This window comes from Euleptes europaea, chromosome 10 (genome assembly GCF_029931775.1).
Source record: "Euleptes europaea isolate rEulEur1 chromosome 10, rEulEur1.hap1, whole genome shotgun sequence".
NCBI classification, from domain to species: domain Eukaryota; kingdom Metazoa; phylum Chordata; class Lepidosauria; order Squamata; family Sphaerodactylidae; genus Euleptes; species Euleptes europaea.
The window spans coordinates 5,352,687-5,378,299 of record NC_079321.1 but is presented as its reverse complement, the minus strand read 5'-3'; the positions used below and the strand labels follow the sequence as shown (position 1 = coordinate 5,378,299).

Below are 25,613 nucleotides of genomic sequence, written 5' to 3'. Positions count from 1 at the left end.
TCGCCATTCCCTGTGTGTTCATCTCCTGCCACCCCTTCAACTTAGAAGAAGAAGAGTTGGTTTTTATACCCTGCTTTTCTCTACCTTTAAGGACTCTCAGAGTGGCTTACGATTGCCTTCCCTTCCTCTCCCCACAACAGACACCCTGTGAGGTCGGTGGGGCTGAGAGAGTTCGGTCGGAGAGAACTGTGACTAGCCCAAGGTCACCCAGCAGGCTTCATGTGGAGGAGGGGGAATCGAACCTGGTTCTCCAGATTAGGGTCCGCCGCTCATGTGGAGGAGTAGGGAATCGAACTGCATTCTCAAGCTTAGAGTCCGCCGCTCTTCACCACTCTTAACCACTACATCACTACTTCCTTGTGCCCAAATGAACCTGCCATATTGAATCAGACCATTGACCTATCAAGTTCAGTATTAAGAACATAAGAAAAGCCATTCTGGATCAGACCAGGGTCCATCAAGTCCAGCAGTCTGTTCACACAGTGGCCAACCAGGTGCCTCTAGGAAGCCCACAAACAAGACGACGACAGCAGCCCCACCTCCCTCACAGGGTGTCTGTTGTGAGGAGGGGAAGGGAAGGTGATTGTAAGCCAGCTTGAGTCTTCCTTAAGTGGTAGAGAAAGTTGGTAGAGAAAGTCTCCTCCTCCTCCTCACCAAGCAGATGCTCTAGCACTGAGCCATGGCTCCTCTTCCACTCAGAAGTGGAACTAGATTTTTGCAAATGGTAGAAAATGGCAGTCCTGTGTCTTGTAATCTCCCACTTTCCTGTGATACTTAGGCACAAGCATTCTCTATAAGTTTCTATGCCTCTGCAAATGGATGTCAGTACAATGGAGTGGGGGCAGGGGAAATTAATGGAGGAATGATGGGTAGGATCCTACAGATCTGTTGCACTATTGAAGGAAATTCCCTCTGGTGGGCCTCCTTCCACTGGAAGAAAGTGCCTTCACACGCATGAATACACGTGAAGCTACCTTATACTGAATCAGACGATCGGTTCATCAAGGTCAGTATTGCCTACTCAGACTGACAGCAGCTCTCCAGGTCTCAGGCAGGGGTCTTTCTCATCACCTACCTGCCTAGTCCCTTTAACTGGAGATGCTGAGGACTGAACCTGGGACCTTCCACATGCCAGGCAGAGGCTCTCCCACTGAACCACGGCCTCTTTGAAGGAGTAGTTTCACAGTTTGTGGGTACTGAGTTTCAGGTGGAGCTGCAGGATCTCCTGTGTGATGGGAGGGGTCCCTTTGCCCAACTTCGGTTAGCGTACCAGCTGCAGCCCATCTTCAGCAGGCATGGCTCGGCCAACATTGCCCATGGTGTTAGCACTCTGAGCTTGGATTAATGTACACATGAGCACATGAAGCTGCCTTCTACTGAATCAAACCCCTGGTCCATCAAAGTCAGTATTGTCTACTCAGACCGGCAATGGCTCTCCAAGGTTTCAGGCAGGGGTCTTTCACCTCACCTACTTGCCTGGTCCCTTTAACTGGAGATGCTGGGGATTGAATTTAGGACCTTCTGCATGCCAGGCAGATGCTCTACCACTGAGCCACAGCCCCTCCCCAAATGAACAGATGAAGCTGCCTTATACTGAATCAGACCCTCGGTCCATTGAAGTCAGTGTTGCCTACTCAGACCAGCAGCGGCTGCCCAGGGTCTCAGGCAGTGTTCTTTCTCATCACCTACTTGCCTAGTCTCTTTAACTGGAGATGCCAGGGATCGAACCTGGGACCTTCTGCATGCCAAGAAGATGCTCTGCCAGTGAGCCACGGCTTCTCCATGGCTGCCCACATAAAGACCTGAGCACTGTGAATCAGTGCGCGACAAAAGCAAGGCCCTCTCCAGGCAAAATCTGCTTGAATGTAAGCAATCCCCCATTGTCTCTAAAAAGAATTAAGGGTGGGGAGGAACACACACACCTTGGCTTGATAACAATGCAGAATCTCCCCCCCCCCTTTGCAGGCTGCCCTAAGAAGGGAGGGGGGGGAATCATTAAAACTCAGTTATTTCCATTACACCCCATTATTCCCCACCTTTATTGCTTATCTGGAGCTTTCATGGCGCTTTAATGGCCCTCTTGGTCAGAGAAGGTGAGGCGGAATGCGAGGAGGCCCCGGCGGCTGCCAGCGGCGCTCGATTCCCCGTCCCCGCAGACGTTAATGTCCCCGCAGACTGCCGGCAGCCTGTTTCCAGCTGTGGCAGGCACGGCGGCGGTGAATTGCTTTTGAATGTTCTTTACTCAAATAGGCAGTAATTACAAGCTTAAAGAGGTTTAGTGGTCCAGTAAACTACATAATCACCCCTGAATTAGCCCGGGCTCATCAGTCGCAGGCCAGCAAGCGTGGAGACGGCTGTTTGCGTGCCTCCTTTATCGCATGGCAACCTGAGCAGCAGGTGTGGAACAGCGAGAGTCCCCCATAAACACGGCTGTCTTCTGGGGACAATGATCTCTAATGAGATGAGGCTACACCATCGCTGTAATTTAAGTGGGGAAATAAACGCCAGGGAAGGCGTTTCCCGTTCCAACATTCTTCAAGGCGCGCTGGGAACGGGGTTGAGCTCTGCCTGTCGGTGGAAGGGTTTCCACCCCTCTTCTAGTTCTATAACTACTTTTTATAGGAACTCTTTCTCCTTTCCTTTCCTCTTCTTTCCTTTCCTCTTTCCTCTCCTCTTCTCACACGTTGTCTGTTGTGGGGAGGGGAAGGAAATTGTAAGCTGGTTTCATTCTTCCTTAAGTGGCAGAGAAAGTCGGCATATAAAAACCAACTCTTCTTCTCCTCCTCCTTCTCCTCCTCCTCCTTCTTCTCTTTTCCCCCTTTCCTTTCCCCTTTCCTTTCTCCTTTCTTTTCTCCTTCCCTTCCCTTCCCTTCCCCTTCCAAACTTGTAAGATGCTTTATGAAGGGAACATGGTGCCTATTCAAGGGCCCACTGCCCTTTTGGAGGGATTTTGATAATGCCAGCAAGCAACGTTTCTGAAAAGCACCTGAAGCTCTTCAGGTGTCTAATTCTCATAGCCTTTCTTCCTCACCTTTGTTGGTTGCTCTTTAAAAAAAGTGTTTTCTGTTTTTCCATTAAGCCCTGATGCATTTGCAAGAGCCATAGGGTTGCCAGCTCCAAGTTAGGAAATTCCTGGAGATTTGGAGGCGGAGCCTGGGGAGGGTGGGGTTTGGGGAGGGGAGGAGCCTCAGCCTGGTACAATGCCCTAGAGCAGTGATGGCAAACCTTTTAGAGACCGAGTGCCCAAACTGAAACCCCAAACCCACTTATTTATCGCAAAGTGCCAACAGCTGGGCGGTGGGAAATCCAGGGAAGGGGGGGGCTTTGAAGATGGGTGGCCTCCGTGGGGGTGGGGGGAGTCCCCAATGGGAAGCTTCCCCCGTCCCGGAGGCCAGGTCTACCCATTGGTTTCTATAGAAACCAATGGGTAGACTTAACCTCCATGGGTCTCAGTCAAGAGGCCAGGTCTACTGTCATGCAAACCAATGGGTAGACCTGGCCTCCGGATGGAGATGGGTTCCCCCCCCCCGAGGCCAGGTCTACCCATTGGTTTGCATGGCAGTAGACCAGGCCTCCTGACTGAGACCCCCCCCCCCAAGGAGACCAGGTCTACCCATTGGTTTCTATGCGCATAGAAACCAATGAGTAGACCTGGCCTGCATGTGGGGGGAGAAGAAAGCGGCAGCCTGACTGTGCCCGGGAGAGGGGGGGCAGCGGGGAATGCGAGCCTGGCCCTCTCCGGGCAAGGATCGCACGGGAGAGGGGGGGCGGTGGGGAAAGCGAACCTGGCTCTCTCCGAGATGGGCGGCGGGCGTGTGCCCGCAGAGAGAGCTCCGCGTGCCGGACTTGGCACGCGTGCTGTAGGTTTGCCAACACGGCCCTAGAGTCCACCCTCCAAAGCTGCCATTTCCTCCAGGGGAACTGATTTCTGTCGTCTGGAGATTAGTTATAATTCTAGGAGATCTCCAGGTTCCACCTGAAGCTGTTCAACCCTAGGTCCGCTTCATACATTACTTTTATTCCCCCCCCCACCCTGCAACATGGAGAGATGTGAGAGAAAGTGTATGTTATATAACTATCTGAATGACTTCAAAACTCAGAATTCTTCCTTGTAGAGTTTATATGAGGAGGTCACAGATTCTCTGGTCATTTATGCATGGGTACTTTCACTCACGTTCGCCCCCGTCTGTCTCGGTTGTTCCTTGGAGCTATGCATGAGTTTTCCATTCATTAGTGATGACCATCCATTAGTGATTGCCAGCCCTCGCAATGTCCAGGTCTTCCCATTAACCCGACTCTTCCATCTTCCCTGAGCAAATCCCAAATAAAATCCCCATGCAGAAGCCATAGTTTGGGGCACACAAGCTTGGTTTCGCTCACAGCCAATTACAAAGCAGCATGTCCAGAGGCGGGGATTCAAATACTTCCTGATCCTGCTTCCTCGGAGCTCTTTTTGAGCAAAAGAAAATCTTTTAAAAGATTTATCCCCCCCTTTTTTTCAGATTGCTCCATTTTGTTGTTGTTGTTGTTCTTAAAATGCTTTTTTATGTGGCAATTGGGTTTTGGGGGGTTCTCTCACAGTGAGCACTACAAAGTAAGCCAATTACAAAGCGGCATTTCAAGGGGCAGGGACTTGATTTGAGCTTGGAGAGTGCAGGTGCATAGATTCCCAACAGGAAAGTGTGGGTCCAGCGAGCAAGGAACCTCAGATCAAACTCCCATGCACGAATGACCCCTGCCTTTTCCACACAGGCTTTTTCACTGCCATTCACATACTTAAAATCGGAAGCACGCTTTCCCCAGCGTCTAATTCCTCTGTTCGAAGAAGGCATATGCAGCTTGGTTGACGAGGTGTCAACTGTTGTCATCCGTCTGTCACAGGAAGGAGGCAGCTAATGAACTGAAGAATTCATCCTGTTTCTTTTCTTTCTTTTAAAGCCCGTGATTGTACTTTTCGGCACAGAAACCCATGGCTAAGGAAACTAGTCGAACTGAGCACACGCCGTTATCCTCAGTTTACTGTAATCTTCTGGCCCAATGAGGCATGGCCAGGCTCTTGTTAGCCAAATGTATCGGAGGGAAAGTTGGGGCTGCTTGGAAGGAATCGAGACAGTGAGATGGAGAACGGTGAAAATAAAACTGAGGAGAGAGAGAGAGAGAGAGAGAGAGAGAGAGAGAGAGAGAGAGAGAGAGAGAGAGAGGCATACCTATTCTCTCCATGATCAGAGGAGCATGCCGAATATATTAGGTGCATTGGAACAAAGGCAGGATGGTGCTGCTGCAGTTGTCCTGTTTATGGGCTTCTTAGAGGCACCTGGTTGGCCACTGTGTGAACAGACTGCTGGGCTTGGTGGGCCGTGATCTGATCCAGCAGGGCTTTTCTTATGTTCGTATGATGCACACCTATTCTCTCCAGGATCAGAGGAGCATGCCTATTATATTAGGTGCTGTGGAACACAGGCAGGACGGTACTGCTGCAGTCGTCTTGTCTGTGGGCTTCCTAGAGGCACCTGGTTGGCCCCTGTATGAACAGACTGCTGGACTTGATGGGCCTTGGTCTGATCCTGCATGGCTTTTCTTGTTTTCTTATGTTCTTAGAGATTATGGTCTGCCCTATCATTTTCCACAGATGGTGGTGCATTTTTAAGCCCATGTATTTAAAAATATTTTAAATTGGATAAAAACATGGAAACAGTAGCGAGGAACTGGGTTTCAGGGCATAATATACTTGCCCGAGCCAATCTCGCCGCAAGAGAGATGTTTTCATTCAATTGCTCAATGTATTTCTATTTTTATAGCAATTAAGGGCTTGGTTATTTTTAGGTTGGGGGAGGGAGGGAGACAGGGGTTTTACATTAGATAGGATTTTTTAAAAAAATTATTTAACATCTTTCAAAGTCTCCAGGTACCGTAGTTGACTGATGGGAAACTGGATTAATTAAAAAGCTTGCTTTAAACTCATGTGAATTTAACTTCTAATTGGACTGGAAGTTCATAATGCCTTTACTAATCATTATCCCAATGTCACTTGCATGCAGTATTTCACCGCTCTTTGTACTATTACAACATTTGAGATAATTTCTTACATCCTTTAGGTATATTCTAAATTGATAAACCCAGCTAACATTGCAATCCTAAGTGGAGTTTACACCCTGCTAAGTCCATTGAAGTCAGAAGGATTTAAGTCTGTTTCAGATGGCGCCATAAAGCACTTTCTATGCAAACGATTAAACTAGCCATGTTAGGGTTTGTAGTTTCAATAAAATGTAATAACTCCTGAACTTCAGAAAGGAAAGTCCATCACTCTTTAGTTTGTTTATTTTTGCCATCAAGTCTCCGCCAATTTACGGCAACCCTGTTTTCAAGGCAGGAGATGTTCAGAGGTAGTTTGCTATTGCCTGCCTCTGGGTAGAGACCTTGGTGGTTTCCCACCCAAGTACTAACCAGGACCAACCCTGCTTGGCTTCTGAGATGTGATGAGGTCAGGCTAGCCTGGGCCATCCAGGTCAGGGCTTTTTAGCATTGCATTACCTTAACTATGAAGTTGATCTGATTCCCAGCTAACAAAACTCTTCTACCTTTTAAAAAAGAAAGTTAAGAAAATGCAGTGCAATTATTTAATTTATTAAAAACATTTGTAAGCTGCCTTTCCCCCAATTTAGGGTCCCAAGGTGGCAAAGAGTAAAAAATGTATGTATGTACACACACACACACACACAATATATATGATATGATATGATATGATATGATATGATATGATATGATATGATATGATATGATATGATATGATATGATATGATATTCACACATACACGCACACACACACATGTAAATAATTTTAAAAAACCAAAATAAACAAATAAATGGAAGGAAGAGTACTGTGAGGGAACAGTGTCTTCACCCGCTGGCAGAAATCAATTATAGAAGGGGACAAATGAATCTCCCTGGGGAAGAGATTCTATTATTTTGGTGCAGTGACCAAGAAGTCCATGTCGCTATGATGATACATTTTATACAATAGTATCATCCTATCATCCGTGGATTGCCAAAAAACCCAAAAACAAATCAATGGGTTATAGATCAAATCAAGCCTGAACTGACCCAAGAAGCTAACATGACTAAACTGCGGCTATCGTATTTTGGTCATGCCATGAGACGACAAGAGTCACTGGAAAAGACAGTCATGCTAGGAAAAGTTGAGGGCAGCAGGAAAAGAGGAAGACCTAACAAGAGATGGATTGATTCAACAAAGGAAGCCACAGCCTTCTATTTGCAAGATCTGAGCAAGGCTGTCAAAGATAGGACATTTTGGAGGACTTTCATTCATAGGGTCGCCATGAGTCAGAAGCGACTTGACGGCACTTAACACACACACATCATCCTAAAACTTTATGGAAGGAAACACTTTCCATTTGTTTCATGTCGCAAAAATGCATGATGGAAATAGAGCAGCATTCCTTGCACGAGGCCTGATACGATATCCACTGTCGATTCTGAAAATGCCTTCCTCTCGCTTTGCGGCCATCATAATCAGCAGTATAAGTGAGCAAAACTGATTGTATGATGGCAAATGCCTAATGAATCACTTACCAGCGAACCAGTTTGTAACAGGATACTGGTTAACCTGCGTTAGTGACAAATGCAGCCCTGACTGCTTTTTTTACCCTCCTGCCTGGGTTGCTCAGGGCCATTCGTTGCCTCCCTGAAGAATATTCTAGAATTTGGAAGGGGGTTTGTTTAAAATGCTGACAGAACCCTTTTTAGCATCTTTCTCAGATCAGGGAAGCTAATTCTCGTAAATTTTACTACACCAGAGTTATACATCCAACCCTATGCAGACATAACATTATCTGATCTCTTAACTACGGATGACTCTAAACCAGTTAGTTGGATTTGAGCCCAAGGGAGCATTGACTGTCGAAAGCTCGTGCCCCGAAAACCTTGTTGGTCTCTCTAAGGTGCTACTGGATTAGAATCTAGCTGTTCTACTGCAGACCAACACTGCTACCTTCTGAAACTATCTAAACTAGTTAACTCTTCCCAGATGGACAAGAGTTTGGGAGTGCTCCCATGGTCTTGTGCCCTTCCCTCGTAACCCAGGTCTAATGTTCACCACGGTTAATGCTGAAAAGAGAAGGGAAAAGGAAATCTCTGTGGCTGAGACAAGGAGGGGAAGGGAAGGGAAACACACAGAGCACACTTCATCTCTTATCCATGACTGGAAGATAAGGAAGCTTAAAAGCATAAATCTGCTTGTAGCTGATCAAGTCCAATGAGGAAATGCTGAAGGAGCTGGGTATGTTTGGCCTGGAGAGGAGAAGATTGAGAAGTGATATGATAACTATCTTCAAGTATTTGAAGGGCTGTCATAGAGAGGATGGTGCCGAGTTGTTTTCTGTTGCCCCAGAAGGTTGGACCAGAACCAACGGGTTGAAATTAAATCAAAAGAGTTTCTGTCTAGACATTAGGAAGAATTTCCCAACAGAGCGGTTCCTCAATGGAACAGGCTTCCTCGGGAGGTGGTGAGCTCTCCTTCCCTGGAAGTTTTTAAGAGGCTAGATGGCCATCTGTCAGCAATGCTGATTCTATGACCTTAGGCAGATGATGAGAGAGAGGGCATCTTGGCCATCTTCTGGGCATGGAGTGGGGGTCACTGGGGGTGTGTGGGAGGTAGTTGTGAATTTCCTGCATTGTGCAGGAGGTTGGACTAGATGACCCTGGTGGTCCCTTCCAACTCTATGATTCTGTGATCAAGTAGAGACTTCAGATGTGTATTACTGTGTGTTACCTCCCTCGCCCCTACATTGTGGGATGTGTTTCTGAAGAGCCAGGCCATCTTCAGCAATGCTCTGCTTCCTCGAGACTTACCCTGCTGAGTTCTTACAACTTTATTTTATTCTACTTCTATCCCGCTCTCCCTGACAGAGCCAAGCTCAGTGTGGCGTATCTTACTGCAGTATCTTACACAAGGCCAGTTGGTAAAGACTGGCTGTGTTTGATGGGAGTTCTCTCGGAGGGAACACTCACTGATAAACACAGGGGAATACAGTGTGGCAGTAGGAAACTACTTCAAAACTGATAAAAGGAAGTATTTCTTTGCACAACACAAAGTTAAATTGTGGAACTCCTTGCCCCAGGATGTGGTGATGGCTGCCAACTTGGAAGGCCTTAAGAGGGGAGTAGACATGTTCATGGAGAAGAGGGGCATTCATGGCTACTAGTCAAAATGGCTACTAGTCATGATGCATACCTATTCTCTCCAGAATCAGAGAAGCATGCCTATTATATTAGGTGCTGAGGAACACAGGCAGGATGGTGCTGCTGCAGTCGTCTTGTTTGTGGGCTTCCTGCCAGAGGTACCTGGTTGTCCACTGTGTGAACAGACTGCTGGACTTGATGGGCCTTGGTCTGATCCAGCAGGGCTTTTCTTATGTTGTTATGAAACAGTGGTTAGTTGATAGCAGAGGGATTTTTGATTCTGGATCTTAGCTCAACATGTTTTCTGTAGAGGACAACCTTGCCTACATGTCTCAGAGCATTTTCATAGATCACTCCTGAAGTTGACAAATTGAGTTTGAGAAGAGCAAGAATCACAGAACAAGGCTGTCCAAGGGATTCAGGAATATGCAGTGCATTCAACCGATAGTGTTGCAGGATATGATGAATGCTTTTTCATTCTTCCTCTGTCTGTCTGACTTGAAGTGATAAGGTTTTTTTTTTTTTTTTTTTGTGGTATAGATTTGGGCTCACAATTTTTGAGAAAACAGTTTTTTAATGTATATGAAAAGTCAGAACTTGCTAGACTGTTATTGGTTGCCCTACCCATGAAAAGTGACAATTCGTATTCATGAAAATAAGGTTCAGCTCAAAATGGCTTCCGGCTTTCAAGCACAGCCCTTAGGATGTGTTATGACGTGGTTGGGAGCCGAATGTTGCTTTCTATCGATGATCACTTAAACGCCAGACTTTTATTTTGATTATTTGAAGAACAGTTGGTTTTTATATGATGACTTTCTCTATCACTTAAGGAAGCATCAAACCGGCTTACAGTCACCTTCCCCTCCCCACAACAGACACCCTGTGCGGCAGGTGGGACTGAAAGAGTTCGGAGAGAACTGTGACTGGCCCAAGATAACCCAACTGGCTTCATGCATAGGAATCATAGAATCATAGAGTTGGAAGGGATCACCGGGGTCATCTAGTCCAACCCCCTGCACAATACAGGAAATTTACAACTACCCCCACATCCCCAGTGACCCCCACTATATGCCCAGAAGATGACCAAGATGCATTCCCTCTCATCATCTGCTTAAGGTTATAGAATCAGCATTGCTGACAGATGGCCATCTAACCTCTTCTTAAAAACCTCCAGGGAAGGAGAGCTTACCACCTCCCGAGGAAGCCTGTTCCACTGAACCGCTCTAACTGTTAGAAAATTCTTCCTAATGTGAAGACGGAAACTCTTTTGATTTAATTTCAACCTGTTGTTTCTGGTCCAACCTTCTGGGGCAACAGAAGTGGGGAAACCACCCCGATTCACCAGATTAGAGTCCACCACTCTTAACTACTGCACTACGCTGGCAGATTTCTACATCCAGAAGAAAAAGAAGAAGTGTTTTATATATCCCACTTTTCTCTGCCTTTAAGGTGACTCACACTGGCTTACAGTCACAATCCATTCCTCTTTCAGCATGGTGTAGTGGTTAAGAGCAGTGGTTTGGAGTAGTGGACTCTGATCTGGAGAACCGGGTTTGATTCCCCACTCCTCCACATGAGCAGCGGATGCTAATCGGGTGAACTGGATTTGTTTCCCCACTCCTCCACATGAAGCCAGCTGGGTGACCTTGGGCTAGTCACAGCTCTCTTAGAGCTCTCTCAGCCCCACCTATCTTACAGGGTATCTGTTGTGGGAGGGGAAGGTGATTGTAAGCTGGTTTTATTCTTCCTTAACTAGTAGAGAAAGTTGGCATATAAAAACCAACTCCTCCTCCTCCTCTTCTTCTTCCCTCACAACAGACACCTTGTGAAATAGGAGTTCTGAGAGAACTGTGACTAGACCAAGGTCACCCAGCAGGCTTCATGTGTAGAACTGGGGATTCAAACCCAGTTCTCCAGATTAGAGTCTGCGCCTCTTAATCACTACACCACGCTGGCTCTCAATGGATGCACATTGTCCACATGAGGCATGACTAAAGCAGCCAGCAAACCTCCTGAATGAGGAGGAGCATAAAAACCCTGGTGGGTACAGAAAGGTAGCTTTTAATGCATGGGCACAATGACTTGTTTAAGCGGGGGAATTGCACAGTACCCTCCCCCTCTCAGAGAAGACCCCTCCTTGATATCTTTAGATGTATTTTGTTTTAATTGCTGGGAGCTATTTTCATAGCTTGAATTTCCCCTGGACATGCGCGTTATTCTTGTACGGGAGCCAAATTAAGTTTGCGCCTTCTTAATTGATTTTCTTTGCTATACGTGGCAACTGTCGGGATCCGCAGCGGAATACAAAACAGATCTGGCGGGCCCTCCCCAGCAACCAGTTATGTGCCGACTGAGCAAAAAAAAAAAAGAGCAGCAGACTTATTTGGCCCACCTTTTCCTGATTATTTTCCCTCTCCAAATAATTGAGAATTAAGACAGCAGACTGAAATCTTGTGACTTTGCTTACAGCGTTCCCAACGTTTTGGCTCCTTTCCAGTGTTAGGCACCCCAGTTGTTCTTTTTGATTCCAGCATGTGGGGGGGGGGGGGACGGGGACACGCAGGGCCTCGACTACTATAAATTCAAGCTATGTTCGTAGACTACACCGGTGCCCTCCTTTTGTAATGGAAATAGCCGGCACAAAGTGCCCCTTTGATAATATGCAGCCAGCAGACAGAAAAAGGTTTCGCTCAAAACAGTAAAACTAATTCATAAAGTTGAAAAGACTGCAAGAAACCAGTGTGTGTGTGTGTGTGTGTGTGTAATGCCCAAAATGTATCATAGATCAACATACTTTTCACAATCTAAATGTCTGGGAAGTAAACTTATAAGGAAATTGTGCCTTTCCAAAGGGAGAGGGGAAAGTTTGGGTTAAGTGGAATGAGAAGCTAAATCAATTTGTAAGGCGGCAAGCCCTTCACATTTACGCACGTACTAACAGCTAGTTAATTAGAGTTAAGCTGAGTCATGTCGCTGATAAAGCAGCCTTAAAATTGGAAAGTTGCAACAACAAAAAAAGGGTCAGTACAACTTTTTCCTAATAAGGTGCATAATTGCTGCCCTCGGCATGTTAGTCTCATTGGGGTGGGGGGTGGGGGGAGAGTCAGGAAAACAAAACAGATCTAATGGATCACATCTCCTGATTATAACAAAGTTTATCTTGGGGCCATCTTCTGAGAATGCATTAAGTTAATTGTGGGCAAGACAGTAGTCCCATGCACCCCCCCCCCTCCAAATATGCTGATTTTCTTCCTCTCCCAATGTATTATCTCAAGGAACAGAACCGGTTAGATGAAGCCTTTGTTGGCCGTAGTTTTCATGTTGTCCCAGTAAGGTTGCCAGCTCTGGGTTGGGGAATGCCTGGAGATTTTTGGGGTGGAGCCTGAGGAGGGCATGGTTTGAGGAGGGGAGGGCATCTTGGCCATCTTCTGGGTATGGAGTAGGGGTCACTGGGGGTGTGTGGGGGAGGTAGTTTGGAATTTCCTGCATTGTGCAGGGGATTGGACTAGATGACCCTGGTGTTCCCTTCCAACTCTATGATTCTATACTTCAATGCCATAAAGTCCAATTACCAAGACGGCCATTTTCTCCAGGGGAACTGATCTGTATCGGCTGGAGATCAGTTGTAATAGTGGGAGATCTCCATCTGGTACCTGGAGGTTGGCACCCCTATGTCCCAGTGCTATTTTCATCATTTGCTGGAAGATGTGGGGAACTTTAGGAAAAGTGCTCCTTTGGAGAAAAGATATTTGCAAAGATACCACTCGGAACATACCCCTCCTTCGTTTTCACTTTTTGACATCGTTATGTTCTGACCGCAGCACAAAGCAGGAGGGGTGGGGTGAAGGGGCAGCTCAGATCTGGTCAAAGGCCTTTATAAGTGTGGATAGAGATGACTGCTCCTGAAATCAGGGTTTTAAACTGTGAAAGAGCACCTACTGAGAATAGGCACTTAGGTTTTATTTAGTGCTAAAATCACTACGGTGACTCAGAATTTATTTAGGTACTTACTTCATTTATACTTCGCCTTTCCTGATCGGGAACCCATGGTAGCAGTCAATCAATCATAGAATCATTGGAAGGGACCAACAGGGTCATCTAGTCCAACCCCGTGCACAATGCAGGAAATTCACAACTGCATACCCCCCATACCTCAAGTGACCCCTATTCTGTGCCCAGAAGATAGCAAAAAATAAAAAATAAAAAAATCCTCCAGGATCACTGGCCCAACTTGGAGGAAAATTGCTTCCTGACCCCAAACTGGCATTTGGCATTACCCTGAGCATGTAAGAAAAGGCCACAAGAGCCAAACACTGTTGCAACCCTTCCTGCCCTCCCTCTCATGAACTGCCTAAGTTTACAGAATCATTTTGCACTTAACAAATTCATAACAAATGAATCATAGAGTTGGAAGGGACCACCAGGGTCATCTAGTCCAACCCCTTGCACAATGCAGGAAATTCACAACTACCTCCCCCCACACCCTCAGTGACCCCTACTCCATGCCAAGTCTCCAGGTTAACTCTCACCCCTACCATGAAATCCCCATTTCACTTCCTCTTCTGCGAGAATGGGGATACTCTCACCTCCTTCGAAGCCTCCCTAACCAGTCTGTGCTCTTTCAAAAGGATCTCTTGAGTTACAGTTGACATAGGCTTTGTGTGTAATATGCAGTGCGGCTCTGAGATGATTCCCATGAACCACGTTAAACAGTTTTGACGTGCTTGGTGGTGGTGGTGGAATGAGCCGTCAAGTCACAGCTGACTTCCGGCAACCCCGTCAGATCTTCAGGGCAAGAGACGTTCGGAGGTGGTTTGCCATTGCCGGCTTCCACGTGGGCGGAGAATGCTCTGAGAGAACTGTGGCTGGTCCAAGGTCACTCAGCAGTCTTCATGTGGAAGACTGGGGCATCGAAACCAGTTCTCCAGATTAGAGTCTGCTGCTCTTCATCACTACACCATGCTGGCTCTCTTTGATGTGCTTATAAATGTCAAATAGTAATGGTAGTAGTATTTATTACTAACCCTGCTGAGCCTAAATAATAGGCTGGGAGGCGAACTAATTCAGATGCTTTGTCCAGTTTTCTCTTAAACCTTTTCAGCTGTTCTTTAGCAGTTTATGTTGGTGGTGGTGGAAAGCGTTGTCAAGTCTCAGCCAACATGACGGGCCCTTAGGAGTTTTCAAGGCAAGAGACGAATGGATGTGGTTCACCATTGCCTGCTTCTGTGTAGCAACCCTGGACTTCCTTAGTGGTCTCCCACCCAAGTAATAACCAGGACCGACCCTGCTTAGCTTCTGAAATCGGGCCAGATCAGGCTATCCTAGACCATCCAGGTCAGGGTAGTTTATATTGTGTGTGTATTTTAAGTGCCATCAAATTTCATCCGACTTATGGCAACCTTATGAATTAATGACCTCCAAAATGTCCTATCCTTAACAGCCTTGCTCAGGTCTTGCAAACTGAGGGCCATGGCTTCCTTGATTGACTAAATCCATCTAATTTTGAGTCTTCCTACTTTCCTGCGGCCTTCAACTTTTCCTAGTGTTATTGTCTTTTCCACTCGGGGGTCCTATCTTCCAGAATTGGTGTCCCATTTCATTTTGAATAGTCCCACTGTAGGATCTTTGAAGTAAGGGGTGAGCAGAAGTGGTTAACCATTGCCTTCTATGAACCACTGCCGTTCAGTTCTCTTTACTCTGGGCGAACCCCCAATGTAGATTATTCCTTTTGGAATATTTTTTTTTGTATTTCCCATTCTTCTTAAACATAGCAGTGTAATTGCAGTGCATTCTAAAATACATTAATTGCCCCAGACGCTACCTTTTGGCAGGTATCTTTATACATTTGTTCCTTGCTGTCGTTCAAGTTGCTTGCATCACCCATGTCAGCAAATGGTGGCCTTGTATTGAAAACGAACATGCCTGGTACCCGTGGCCTACTTTCTGGCAAGGCAGGTTCGGTCTGCCGCTTTGAGTCCCAGCTGGGAAGAAAAGCGGGATATAAATAAATTAATGCATCAAATGCATGCACACATTTAAGAACATAAGAAAAGCCCTGCTGGATCAGACCAAGGCCCATCAAGTCCAGCAGTCTGTTCACACAGTGGCCAACCAGGTGCCTCTAGGAAGCCCACAAACAAGACGACTGCAGCAGCATTGTCCTGCCTGTGTTCCACAGCACCCAACACAATAGCCTGCTCCTCTGATCCTGGAGAGAATAGGTATGCATCATGACTTGTAGCCATTGTGACTAGTAGTTATGGATAGCCCTCTCTTCCATGAACATGTCCACTCCGCTCTTAAAGCCTTCCAAGTTGGCAGCCATCTCCACATCCTGGGGCAGGGAGATCCACAATTCAACTGTGCGTTGTGTGAAGAAATACTTCCTTTTCTATGTTTTGAATCTGTCACCCTCCAGCTTCAGCAGATGACTCGGTGTTCTAGTATTATGAGAGAGGGAGAAAAGCTTTCCCCTATCCACTCTCTCCAAACCATGCATAATTTTATAGACCTCAGTCATGTCTCCCCTTAATTTGCCCCCAAGCCCCAAGCAGTCTCCTGTTGGAGCTGTTTTCCCTGGCCTCTGTTTTTACCCTAGTAGTGCTCAGTAAGGTGTGTGTGTGTGTGTGTGTGTGTCTACCACGTGCGCTGGATTGCTTCTCGGAAGGGAGCAGTAAGCCTCTCCATACATAATCACTCTTTTATGGCTTTCACTCATTCCAAGGTGTTAATGAAGATCAAATGGAAAACACTCCAGAAAGAATAGCTCTGGCTATCGCCGCTTTGCCCTATTTGCGGTCCCAGTCGCTAATTCTTATTGTCAGATCTCAAGGTAATTTTGCTTGCTCTCCTAATGCACTGCCATTCTCCCAGAGGTTAGAGCCATATCCCGTCTCAAATTCCGGCCTTGATCAATTGTTGGCAAATAATTAAACTCTTAAGAGATCATGATACTAGGAGAAATGTACACTGGGGGGTGGGTGGGCGGGAAGTAAAGGTCTCATGTCGCTGTTGATCAAACTGACCCGGTCTGCTTTGAGAGCCCAAAGTGATTGTGACAATTGAATATATTTTATTTCGCCGGAATCAGGACTATTTTAATAAGCGATTGACTTCTAAAGTTTGCACTTTATAAAACAACAATACGAAAAGGTTTCGTGGAGTGATCAGAGTCACCGCTAGATAGACGAACGTGGCAGAACGAGTTCATTATTAAAATGGCAGATCTCAGGGTTATCACCCTCTCCTCGGTTGTGGCACAATGGCCACGGTTGCCCCTCAACGTGCATCTTACTAGCCCCGTGGGTGGGAAGGCATCAGGGTTGCCAACCTCCAGGTACTAGCTGGAGATCTCCTGCTATTACAACTGATCTCTAACTAACAGAGATCAGCACCCCTGGAGAAAATGGCCGCTTTGGCAATTGGACTCTATGGCATTGAAGTCCCTCCCCAACCCATGCCCTCCTTAGGCTCTGCCTTCAAAACCTCCCACCAGTAGCAAAGAAGGACCTGGCAGCCCTAGAAGGCAGCAAGTCTTTGACCGTTTTTCGGCAACTGAATCTGTGGCATGTTGATTCTTTTTTTAAAGTCAATTAAAGGCATTTAAGTCAATTAAAGGCAATCAAAGGCAAAAGCTTATATTAGAAAAAAGATGCACAGTGCTTCAGGTATGAGACATGCATTGCGTTTTGTTTTTTTGTTATTCTTAAACAACCTCATTGTGAACTTTTGCTCGGGGAGATTAGCTGTATGAGGCTTTCATGTGATTATAGCAATTATAGGGTCCCCTCCCCCGAAACCCAACATTTACGCTGCACTAAGCCAATAACCAGACTGTGGGGCGGGGAGGGGAGAGGATCAGATGACCATAAATACACCATGGTTTTAGGAATTTTGTTCTGATACTTTTAAAGTGTTTTTTTTATTATTTTACAGTAGCTGTATTATCCCAATGGCTAATTTTATCTGTTCTTGTCTATTTATAAGAAAGTCCAGAAGGACTGAAAATTGCTTAGCGGCGGCAGAATTCTCATTCCCAATAGCTTGAGGCGGTCTTGAAAATATTTGCTTCCTGCGTGGAATTAGGCACAGCTTGCCGGGTTACGTAAAAACCTGATCACATGCAAGGTGGCAAAACGAAACGAGAAAGACCAACAGTGTTCTGTCTGACATCAGAGTCCTGAAAAGTTAAGCCTCGGTCAATAAAGCACAATTAATCTGTATGGGAAGCTTTTGAAAACATCATAAGGGCTTGCTAAGTTTACTGTGGAACATCATAGGCCTAATTCTCTGACTCACTGCTCCCATAAAGAAATAATCAGGAAAGGAGCACCACACCTAAAAAAAGGATATTGCAGAGCTTGAGAAGGTGCAGAGAAGAGCAACCAAGATGATCAGGGGACTAGAGCAACCACCCTATGCGGAGTGGTTAAAATGCTTAGGGCTGTTTAGCTTGGACAGAAGGCAGTTAAGCGGAGAGGTCTATAAAATTATGCCAGGTTTGGAAAGACTGGTCAGGGAGAAGCTTTTCTCCCTCTCTCATAATACTAGAACGCAGGGTCATCTGCTGAAGCTGGAGGGTGACAGATTCAAAACAGATAAAGGGAAGTATTTCTGCACACAACACATAGTTAAATTGTGGAACAACCTGCCCAAAGATGTGGTGATGGCTGCCAACTTGGAAGGCTTGAAGGGGGGAGTAGACATGTTCATGGAGGAGAGGGCTATCGGTGGCTACTAGTAAAAATGGATACTAGTTATGATGCATACTTATTCTCTCCAGGATCAGAGGAGCATGCCTATTCTATGAGGTGCAATCAATTCGATAGTTCGTTGATCTGTTCGTCAGTGTTGGGCAGGTAGTTTGCCGTGTTCGTTATTAACCACACAAGACAAGGCAACTGATTTTTCATGCACGCCTGTTCTCACACAGCCTTATTGAGTTCCACTACTCCCCCTTGCTGTGTAAGTGCTCGGCTGAGCCTGCAGTTGTTTAAACAAACAGTTAAGTCACTCATTAAATCACTTGGAAATCCTATGAATCAGTCTTCAGTAGGATGGTCCGAGTTGTTTTCTGTTGCCCCAGAAGGTCGGACCAGAAGCAACGGGTTGAAATTAAATCAAAAGAGTTCCCGTCTAGACATTAGGAAGAATTTTCTAACAGTTAGAGCGGTTCCTCAGTGGAACAGGCTTCCTCGGGAGGTGGGGAGCTCTCATTCCCTGGAGGTTTTTAAGCAGAGGCTAGATGGCCACCTGTCAGCAATGCTGATTCTATGACCTTAGGCAGATGATGAGAGGGAGGGCATCTTCTGGGCATGGAGTAGGGGTTCTCTGGGGGTGTGGGGGGGGGAGAGGTAGTTGTGAATTTCCTGCATTGTGCAGGGGGTTGGACTAGATGATCCTGGTGGTCCCTTCCAACTCTATGATTCTATGAAATGCTGCCTTTCAATAAAATCCTACCCTTCGGTGTTCATCTACATCATCCTTAGTAGAACTAATTGCTGCCAATCATTGACAGCACCTTTGCGCATGCGCAGTTTTGGTAATACCTGATGCAAACTGGATCGGCGGGCATTCACAGCTAAGTAGCATGAACTGAACAGACCGAGTGATTGGCTCACATATGATTTCCACCTTCGAATGCAGCCCATTTGACAGTTGAACATGTTCTCAGTGAAATTCACAGCATCCCTACTTGCTATCAATGTGCTAGTGCAGGAAGATGGGTTTGCCCCATGGTGTAAGGAACAGGTATAACCTCTAGTATCATGTAAAGGACAAATAGGCTGAGAGGCAGATTGTGCTAGAAGAGGAACTCACCAGTGTAGAGCCCTGTGGCGGTTGAAGTGATTTCGGACAACTGTGTTGTCACATTCCAAAACAAGGTGCTAGAAAGGGATGGCCACCAAGATTCCTTCTACATCAGGGACCATTCCCTCTTGTGTTCTTCTTGTTGTTGATGTTAATGTAGAGGTCATGGAGGGAACCACGCAGGAGGATTCTTCGTGGTATCCCCATGCATCTGTCTCCAGCTACCACAGCGCCTTTTGCTGGCTTTAAAAAAATGTGGTAGCCGATGTATCGCGTTCTGAAGGACTGCCTTCTCCCATACGTTCTTGTCCGGGAATTAAAATCACAGAGAGAGGCCCTCCTGACTGTCTCGTTGATCAAAGAAGCTCATTTGGTGGGTACAAGAGAGTGAGGGCCTTTTCAGTGGCAGCCCCACAATTTGTAGAACAGCCCAGCACCCTCACTTTTGATCTTTAGGAGGAAGCTGAAGGCGGTTTCATTTAGGACCATCTTGGGGTACGTTTAGTTCTTAGTTGCGATTTTAAATTTTGGTTTATTTTTTTTAGCTTTTTAATGTGTTTTACTTTCTGTACTTTATCCTGTAAGCAGCCTTGACCTCCATAAAAAAGAAAGGCTTCGAATGAAAGTTTAAAATAAGTAAACAGTGACTCTACAATGGTATACCTAATGTTGTTGTTTTTTTAAGCCAGCCCAAAGCCTGCTAGAGGTGTGTGAGTAGGGTTGCCAGGTCCCTCTGCCATCGGCGGGAGGTTTTAAGGGTGGAGCCTGAGGAGGGTGGGGGTTGGGGAGGGGAGGGACTACAATGCCATAGAGTCCAATTGCCAAAGCGGCCCTTTTCTCCAGGTGAACTGATCTCTATTGGCTGGAGATCAGTTGTAATAGCAGGAGATCTCCAACTAGTACCTGGAAGTTGGCAACCCTATGTGTGAGGGGGAGCAGCGGATGTGGGTGGGTTGGTATGGAAACCCACATCTGGCCGTCCACATGGATCCCAAACCTGCTTTAAATACAGTCTTTCCAGGAAGGTCTTACCGAAGTGGGTCTGGGGAAAATACAGAGCCATGCTGGGCGAAACCTGGAAGGTGGACAACTGTGTAACTGTGTAACTCTCATGCATAAGGAAAAACAAACCTCCAGTTTTGTCTGAGACAGATCTGCAGAACAGAGTCTGATACTCCTCCTAGAGATAGAGAGCCATCCTGACTTGCTTTACCCAAATATACTTGTGTGCCTACCTTGTGGGATTCCAACTATGTCTCATTAAGTTCAAGATGTGGAGGGGCCGTGGCCCAGTGGTAGAGCATCTGCTTGGCATGCAGAAGGTCCCAGGTTCAATCCCCGGCATCTCCAGTTAAAGGAACTAGGCAGGTAGTGATGTGAAAGACCCCCTGCCTGAGACCCTGGTGAGCTGCTGCTGGTCTGAGTAGACAATACTGCCTTCGATGGACCAAGAATGTGATTCAGTATAAGGCCGCTTCATGTGTTCATGTGTTCAATATGCTTTATCATAAAGGTAGCATCACTTTGAAATAACCTCAGAAGGCAAACAAAGTTGAGGGAAAACTTAGCAGTTTTCTTAGGAGTGCTCTTAGGAGTGCCAGCCTCGAGGCAGGACCTGGGGGTACCCTGGAATTACAGCTCATCTTCAGACTACAGAGATCAGTTCTTCTAGAGAAAATGGATGCTTTGGAGGGTGGACTCTGGCATTGTACCCAACCGAGGTCCCTGTCCTCCCCAGGCTCCATCCCCAAATCTTCAGGAGTTTCCCAACCCAAAGCTGGCCACCCTACCCCCCCATCCCCCGCCAGATTGCCAGGGGAGACCTGGCAACCCTATCTCCTCTTGAGGTTTTGATCATCCCACTGTGGCGTTAGCTGGGTGGTGTTGCATTAGAACAAAATTCGTCAAGATGGTAAGCGTTAGGCAGAAGGATGTCACGAAACCAGAAATGAGGGAGTTGCTGATGTTCAGAGGAGGCTTTTCTTTGTACTGGGCAAGATGCAATAAAGTGTGTGTGTAGGGGGGTACCGTGCGCGAGTCCCTCGTAGAAGAATTTAAACTTTGCGACAGCTCCCCTCCCTCAGTATCAAGGTACTTACTTGTTTGTATCCTAAGCGGCTTTTTTTTTTCTCCACTTCACTAATCTTTATAATTGGCTTGTCTTTTACTGCCATTAATTATATGATGTAGTAGCCCATTAATAATTATGAGAACGACACACCTCAGCATTTTCCTCTTTAATTACAGTTACTGCATTTTTACGATTCAACAAAACGGTTGATTAAAACTATCGCTCGAAATCTCGGTAGCAATATTTCCCCAACCCCCTTTATATTTATGGTACGTTTGCTTTGGTGTCTTCCAGCATCCTTACCCTTCAGAAGAACAGAAAAAGCAGTTGGCACAAGACACAGGGCTCACAATACTTCAAGTGAACAACTGGTAAGTCTTTTTAAAAAAAAACTTCTAGCGTTGACGCCGAAATCGGTATTCCGGCCTCTGGCGACGGGCTGCTAATGATTTGCATGACGACGACGCGCCCTTCAGTAGCCTGCTTTATTTCCTAGTTTATGGATGCAAAGCCGGCGTAGCCTAGAGAATGTTTTCTCTTATGGGAACTAGTTATTTTACTACTGCAGAAGCGTTGCGACTTACTGGTAAACAGCAGGTTTTCGGCACAGAAGTGTTTGGGCCAGGCCTGAATGGCCTGGACTTTGTTTTAGGCCAGCTTTCAAGAAAGCAAATCCCTCAACAGTTAGGAAATTACAAATACATTTTTCGTGCTTATGGTTCTCTTTGCAGTTATCCTTTCCGTCCGCCAGCGTGGTGTAGTGGTTAAGAGCGGTGGTTGGGAGTGGTGGATTCTGATCTGGAGAACCGGGTTTGATTCCCCACTCCTCCACATGAGCACTGGATGCTAATCTAGTGAACCAGGTTGGTTTCCCCACTCCTGCACATGAAGCCATCTGGGTGACCTTGGGCTAGTCACAGCTCTCTCTGAACTCTCTCAGTCCCACCTACCTCACAACATGTCCGTTTTGAGGAGGGGAAGGGACGGCGATTGTAAGCCGGTTTGAGACTCCTTAAAGGTAGAGAAAATTGGGGTATAAAAAATATAAAGCTCTTGATGTTTGTGATGACACGGGTCCTCAGCTGGCAAAAGGCCCTCTCCCTTTTTTTTGGTCTTCTGATGATTTAACGAGTCACCATTTGTTCTTGCCCTGAAAAGCAGGCTTCTCACAGTGTAGGCGAGAACAAGGTTTCTATCCGGAGCAGATTGAAACCCTTCTCTGTGTAAAATTAAGTGTATCTAATTTAATTGTCCTAATATTTTTAGATTAATGTTTACGATGAGGAAACCTTATCCTCTTTGAAGCAATGTCCAGAAAATGGTCCCGGCGGCCTGGGGTTAGGGAGAGGCGGGAGTGAGAAAGGATCAAGTGCCAGGCTCCAGACAAAAAAAAAAATATATTTATTTCTCTCTTTTTTAATTCAATAAGTGTCAGAGATTAATATTGTCTAGGCTTTGATGGCATGGCCTAATCCATTTTAGGGAATACATTTGATCCTGAAGTACCTGAATTAATCAAACCCTTTCTCAGTTTAGAGGGACTCAGTTTAGAGGTCTCTGATATATTAAACCCCATTACAGAAAACGTAATTTCTGTCAATATAATCCCGTGTATTCTTCAATTTGGTACTTTGGAGATAACAAGCTACTTACAATATATTTGCCTTTGGAGGATTAATTCACAAAGTGCGCTATCTGCAAGATGCAGACAGACTCCCGTAATCATAGCTTGTAAGGGTTATCAATTTCTGTGACCTTACAACTGAGGCAGGAGACCGATTGGCTGTAGCCTTTAAAGGCACCGAATAATGAGAAAACACAGGATGCTTTTGTCTGTCAAATTGTGCTTTCACACATTTATTTTTGAATACCGAACCTAAAGCCCAAATAATAAGAATATTACATGTTAATCACTAATAGGGACATCAGAGCAGATGGGCATGCTAGTTGCAGGTTTATTACCATAACTCACCTAGGTTATATGACCTTTCATCTTTAGCCTATCTGGCCTCCAGGATTTGTGTGTGTTAAGTGCCATCAAGTTGCTTCCTACTCATGGCAACCCTATGAATCAACGTCCTCCAAAACGTCCTATCTTTAACAGCCTTGCTCAGGTCCTGCAAATTGAGGGCCATGGCTTCCTTATAGAGTCAATCCATCTCTTGTTGGGTCTTCCTCTTTTCCTACTGCCTTCAACTTTTCCTAGCATGATTATCTTTTCCAGTGATTCTTGTCTTTTCATAATGTGACCAAAGTACGATTGCCTCAGTTGAGTCATTTTAGCTTCTAGGGTCAGATCAGGCTTGATTTGATCTAGAACCCAATGATTTGTTTTTTTGGCGGTCCACGGTATCCGTAACACTCTCTTCCAACACCACATCTCTGGGACTAGCATTCAGTTTTGCAGATATTTAGGGGTGGAAAGCCCCGTCAAGTCGCAGCCGACTTATGGCAACCCTGTAGGGTTTTCAGAGCAAGAGATGAAGGAAGGTGGTTTGCTATTTTCAAGGCAAGAGATGGTTTTCAAGGCAAGAGGTTGTTTACCATTGCCTGCCTCTGCATAGCAACCCTGGACTTCCTTGGTGGTCTCCCATCTGAGTATGAACCAGGGCCAACCCTGCTTAGCTTCTGAGATCTGATGAGATTGGGCTAGCCTGGCCTATCCAGGGCAGGGCAGAGGGGGTTTGCCATTGCCTCCCTCTATGGCCTTTTATGTTATTATATTATAAATATTGTCATTAGAGTGGATTATGGAGTTAGTAACCAATGCAACAAAACCAGTGTAAGACATGACACAGGAAATGCAAAAACCAGATGACGGAAATTAGAAAACAATGCAAAACTGTTTCAGTCCAAATGATGAGTTGCTTTTTGTGTAGTACAAAATTTGTTACTGATTTCCAGCTCTTATTTTTCTATACCAATTGGGGGGGGGGCTCATAATGCAGTCCTAAAGAGAATTAACACCCTAAACAGAGCTGACTTTGGCAGGCTTAGAAGGTGTCAAAGTCTGTTCAGCATTGCCCTGGAAGATGGTTATGAATAAGCCAGCACGGTGTAGTGGTTAAGAGCGGTGGTTTGGAGCGGTGGAGTCTGATCTGGTGAACTGGGTTGGTTTCCCCACTCCTCCACATGAAGCCAGCTGGGTGACCTTGGGCCAGTCACTGCTCTCTTAGAGCTCTCTCAGCCCCACCTACCTCACAGGGTGTCTGTTGTGGGGTGGGGAAGGAAAAGGTGATTATAAGCCGGTTTGATTCTTCCTTAAGTGGTAGAGAAAGTCAGCATATAAAAACAAACTCTTCTTCTTCTTCTTCTTCTTCTTCTTCTTCTTCTTCTTCTTCTTCTTCTTCTTCTTCTTCTTCTTCTTCTTCTTCTTCTTCTGTAGAATACAGTGTGCAACAGTTTGCAACTCTTTCTGTGTGTAGCATAGGTGTTCACAATCTAGCTTCCAGAAAACAAAGGAAGTTAGACTTTAAAATTTCTTAAATATGCCAAATAATGCAGTTGCATAGGCTAGCTTAATTGTAAATTATTCAGTTTATGTGGATAAAGCAGTTACATGAGTTTAGGTTTGATAACAGAGTGAATGTTACATATATTTTAGCTCCCCCCCCCTTTTTTTGCTGTAAAACAAAACAAGACATTCTTTCCCCATGGCTTCACAATTTCCAGAAAAAGTTACGCCTATACTAATGAAGACACCTTGATCTGGATGGCCCAGGCTAGCCCAATCTTGTCAAGTCTTAGAAGCTAAGTGGGGTCAGCCCTGGATAGAACTTGGATGGGAGATAGGGTTGCCTGCTCCAGGGTGGGAAATACCTGGAGGTTTGAGGGGTGGAGCCTGAGGTGGGCGGGGTTTGGGGAGGGGCCTCAGTGGGATACAATGCCATAGAGTCCACCTTCCAAAGCGGCCATTTTCTCCAGGTGAACTGATCTCTGTCACTTGAAGTTGTAACAGCAGGAGTTCTCCAGCCACCACCCTAATGGGAGACCTCCAAGGAAGTCCAGGGTCCAGTGCCTCTTACCTCGTAAACAGTGGCTACTGCCCAGACATATGGGCAGTCTCTGAAGCTTGGTTCAACCCCCACCACCAATCCCATTGCTACCATGGCCACCTTTCCAGCACCCCATAGCCTTGAAGCCAAGTGTTGTGGGGGGCATGGAGAGAGCCAGTGTGGCATTGTGATTAAGAACAGTGGTTTGGAGCGGTGGAGTCTGATATGGAGAACTGGGTTTGATTCCCCACTCCCCCACATGAGCGGTGGAGGCTAATCTGGTGAACCACGTTGGTTTCTCCACTCCTCCACATGAAGCCAGCTGGGTGACCTTGGGCTAGTCACAATCTCTCAGCCCCACCTACCTCACAGGGTGTCTTCTTCTTCTTAAGTACACAGAGAAAAAGAGGGGCAAAGGAAGGAAGGAACATGAGATGCCACCAAGGGGGAAAAAATAGGAAAGGAGGGTGGGTCTGGAAGTGGAGCGGAATGGAGCAAGCGGGCGCCAAGAAACACAGCAGCAGGAAAACCCAGGTGCC

The 25,613-nt window shown here is 46.1% G+C and overlaps 1 protein-coding gene across 4 annotated transcripts in view; it reads left to right on the top strand.

Annotated features, from left to right (window-relative positions):
• The window catches only part of MEIS1 (Meis homeobox 1), a 209,284-nt gene that overhangs the window by 137,287 nt on the left and 46,384 nt on the right, over positions 1-25,613 (top strand). For all 4 annotated transcript variants that reach the window (XM_056856045.1, XM_056856046.1, XM_056856048.1 and 1 more), the window contains exon 9: positions 21,374-21,450. In XM_056856045.1, coding sequence (XP_056712023.1) covers positions 21,374-21,450 — 77 coding nt within the window. The remainder of the gene's footprint in view (positions 1-21,373; positions 21,451-25,613) is intronic.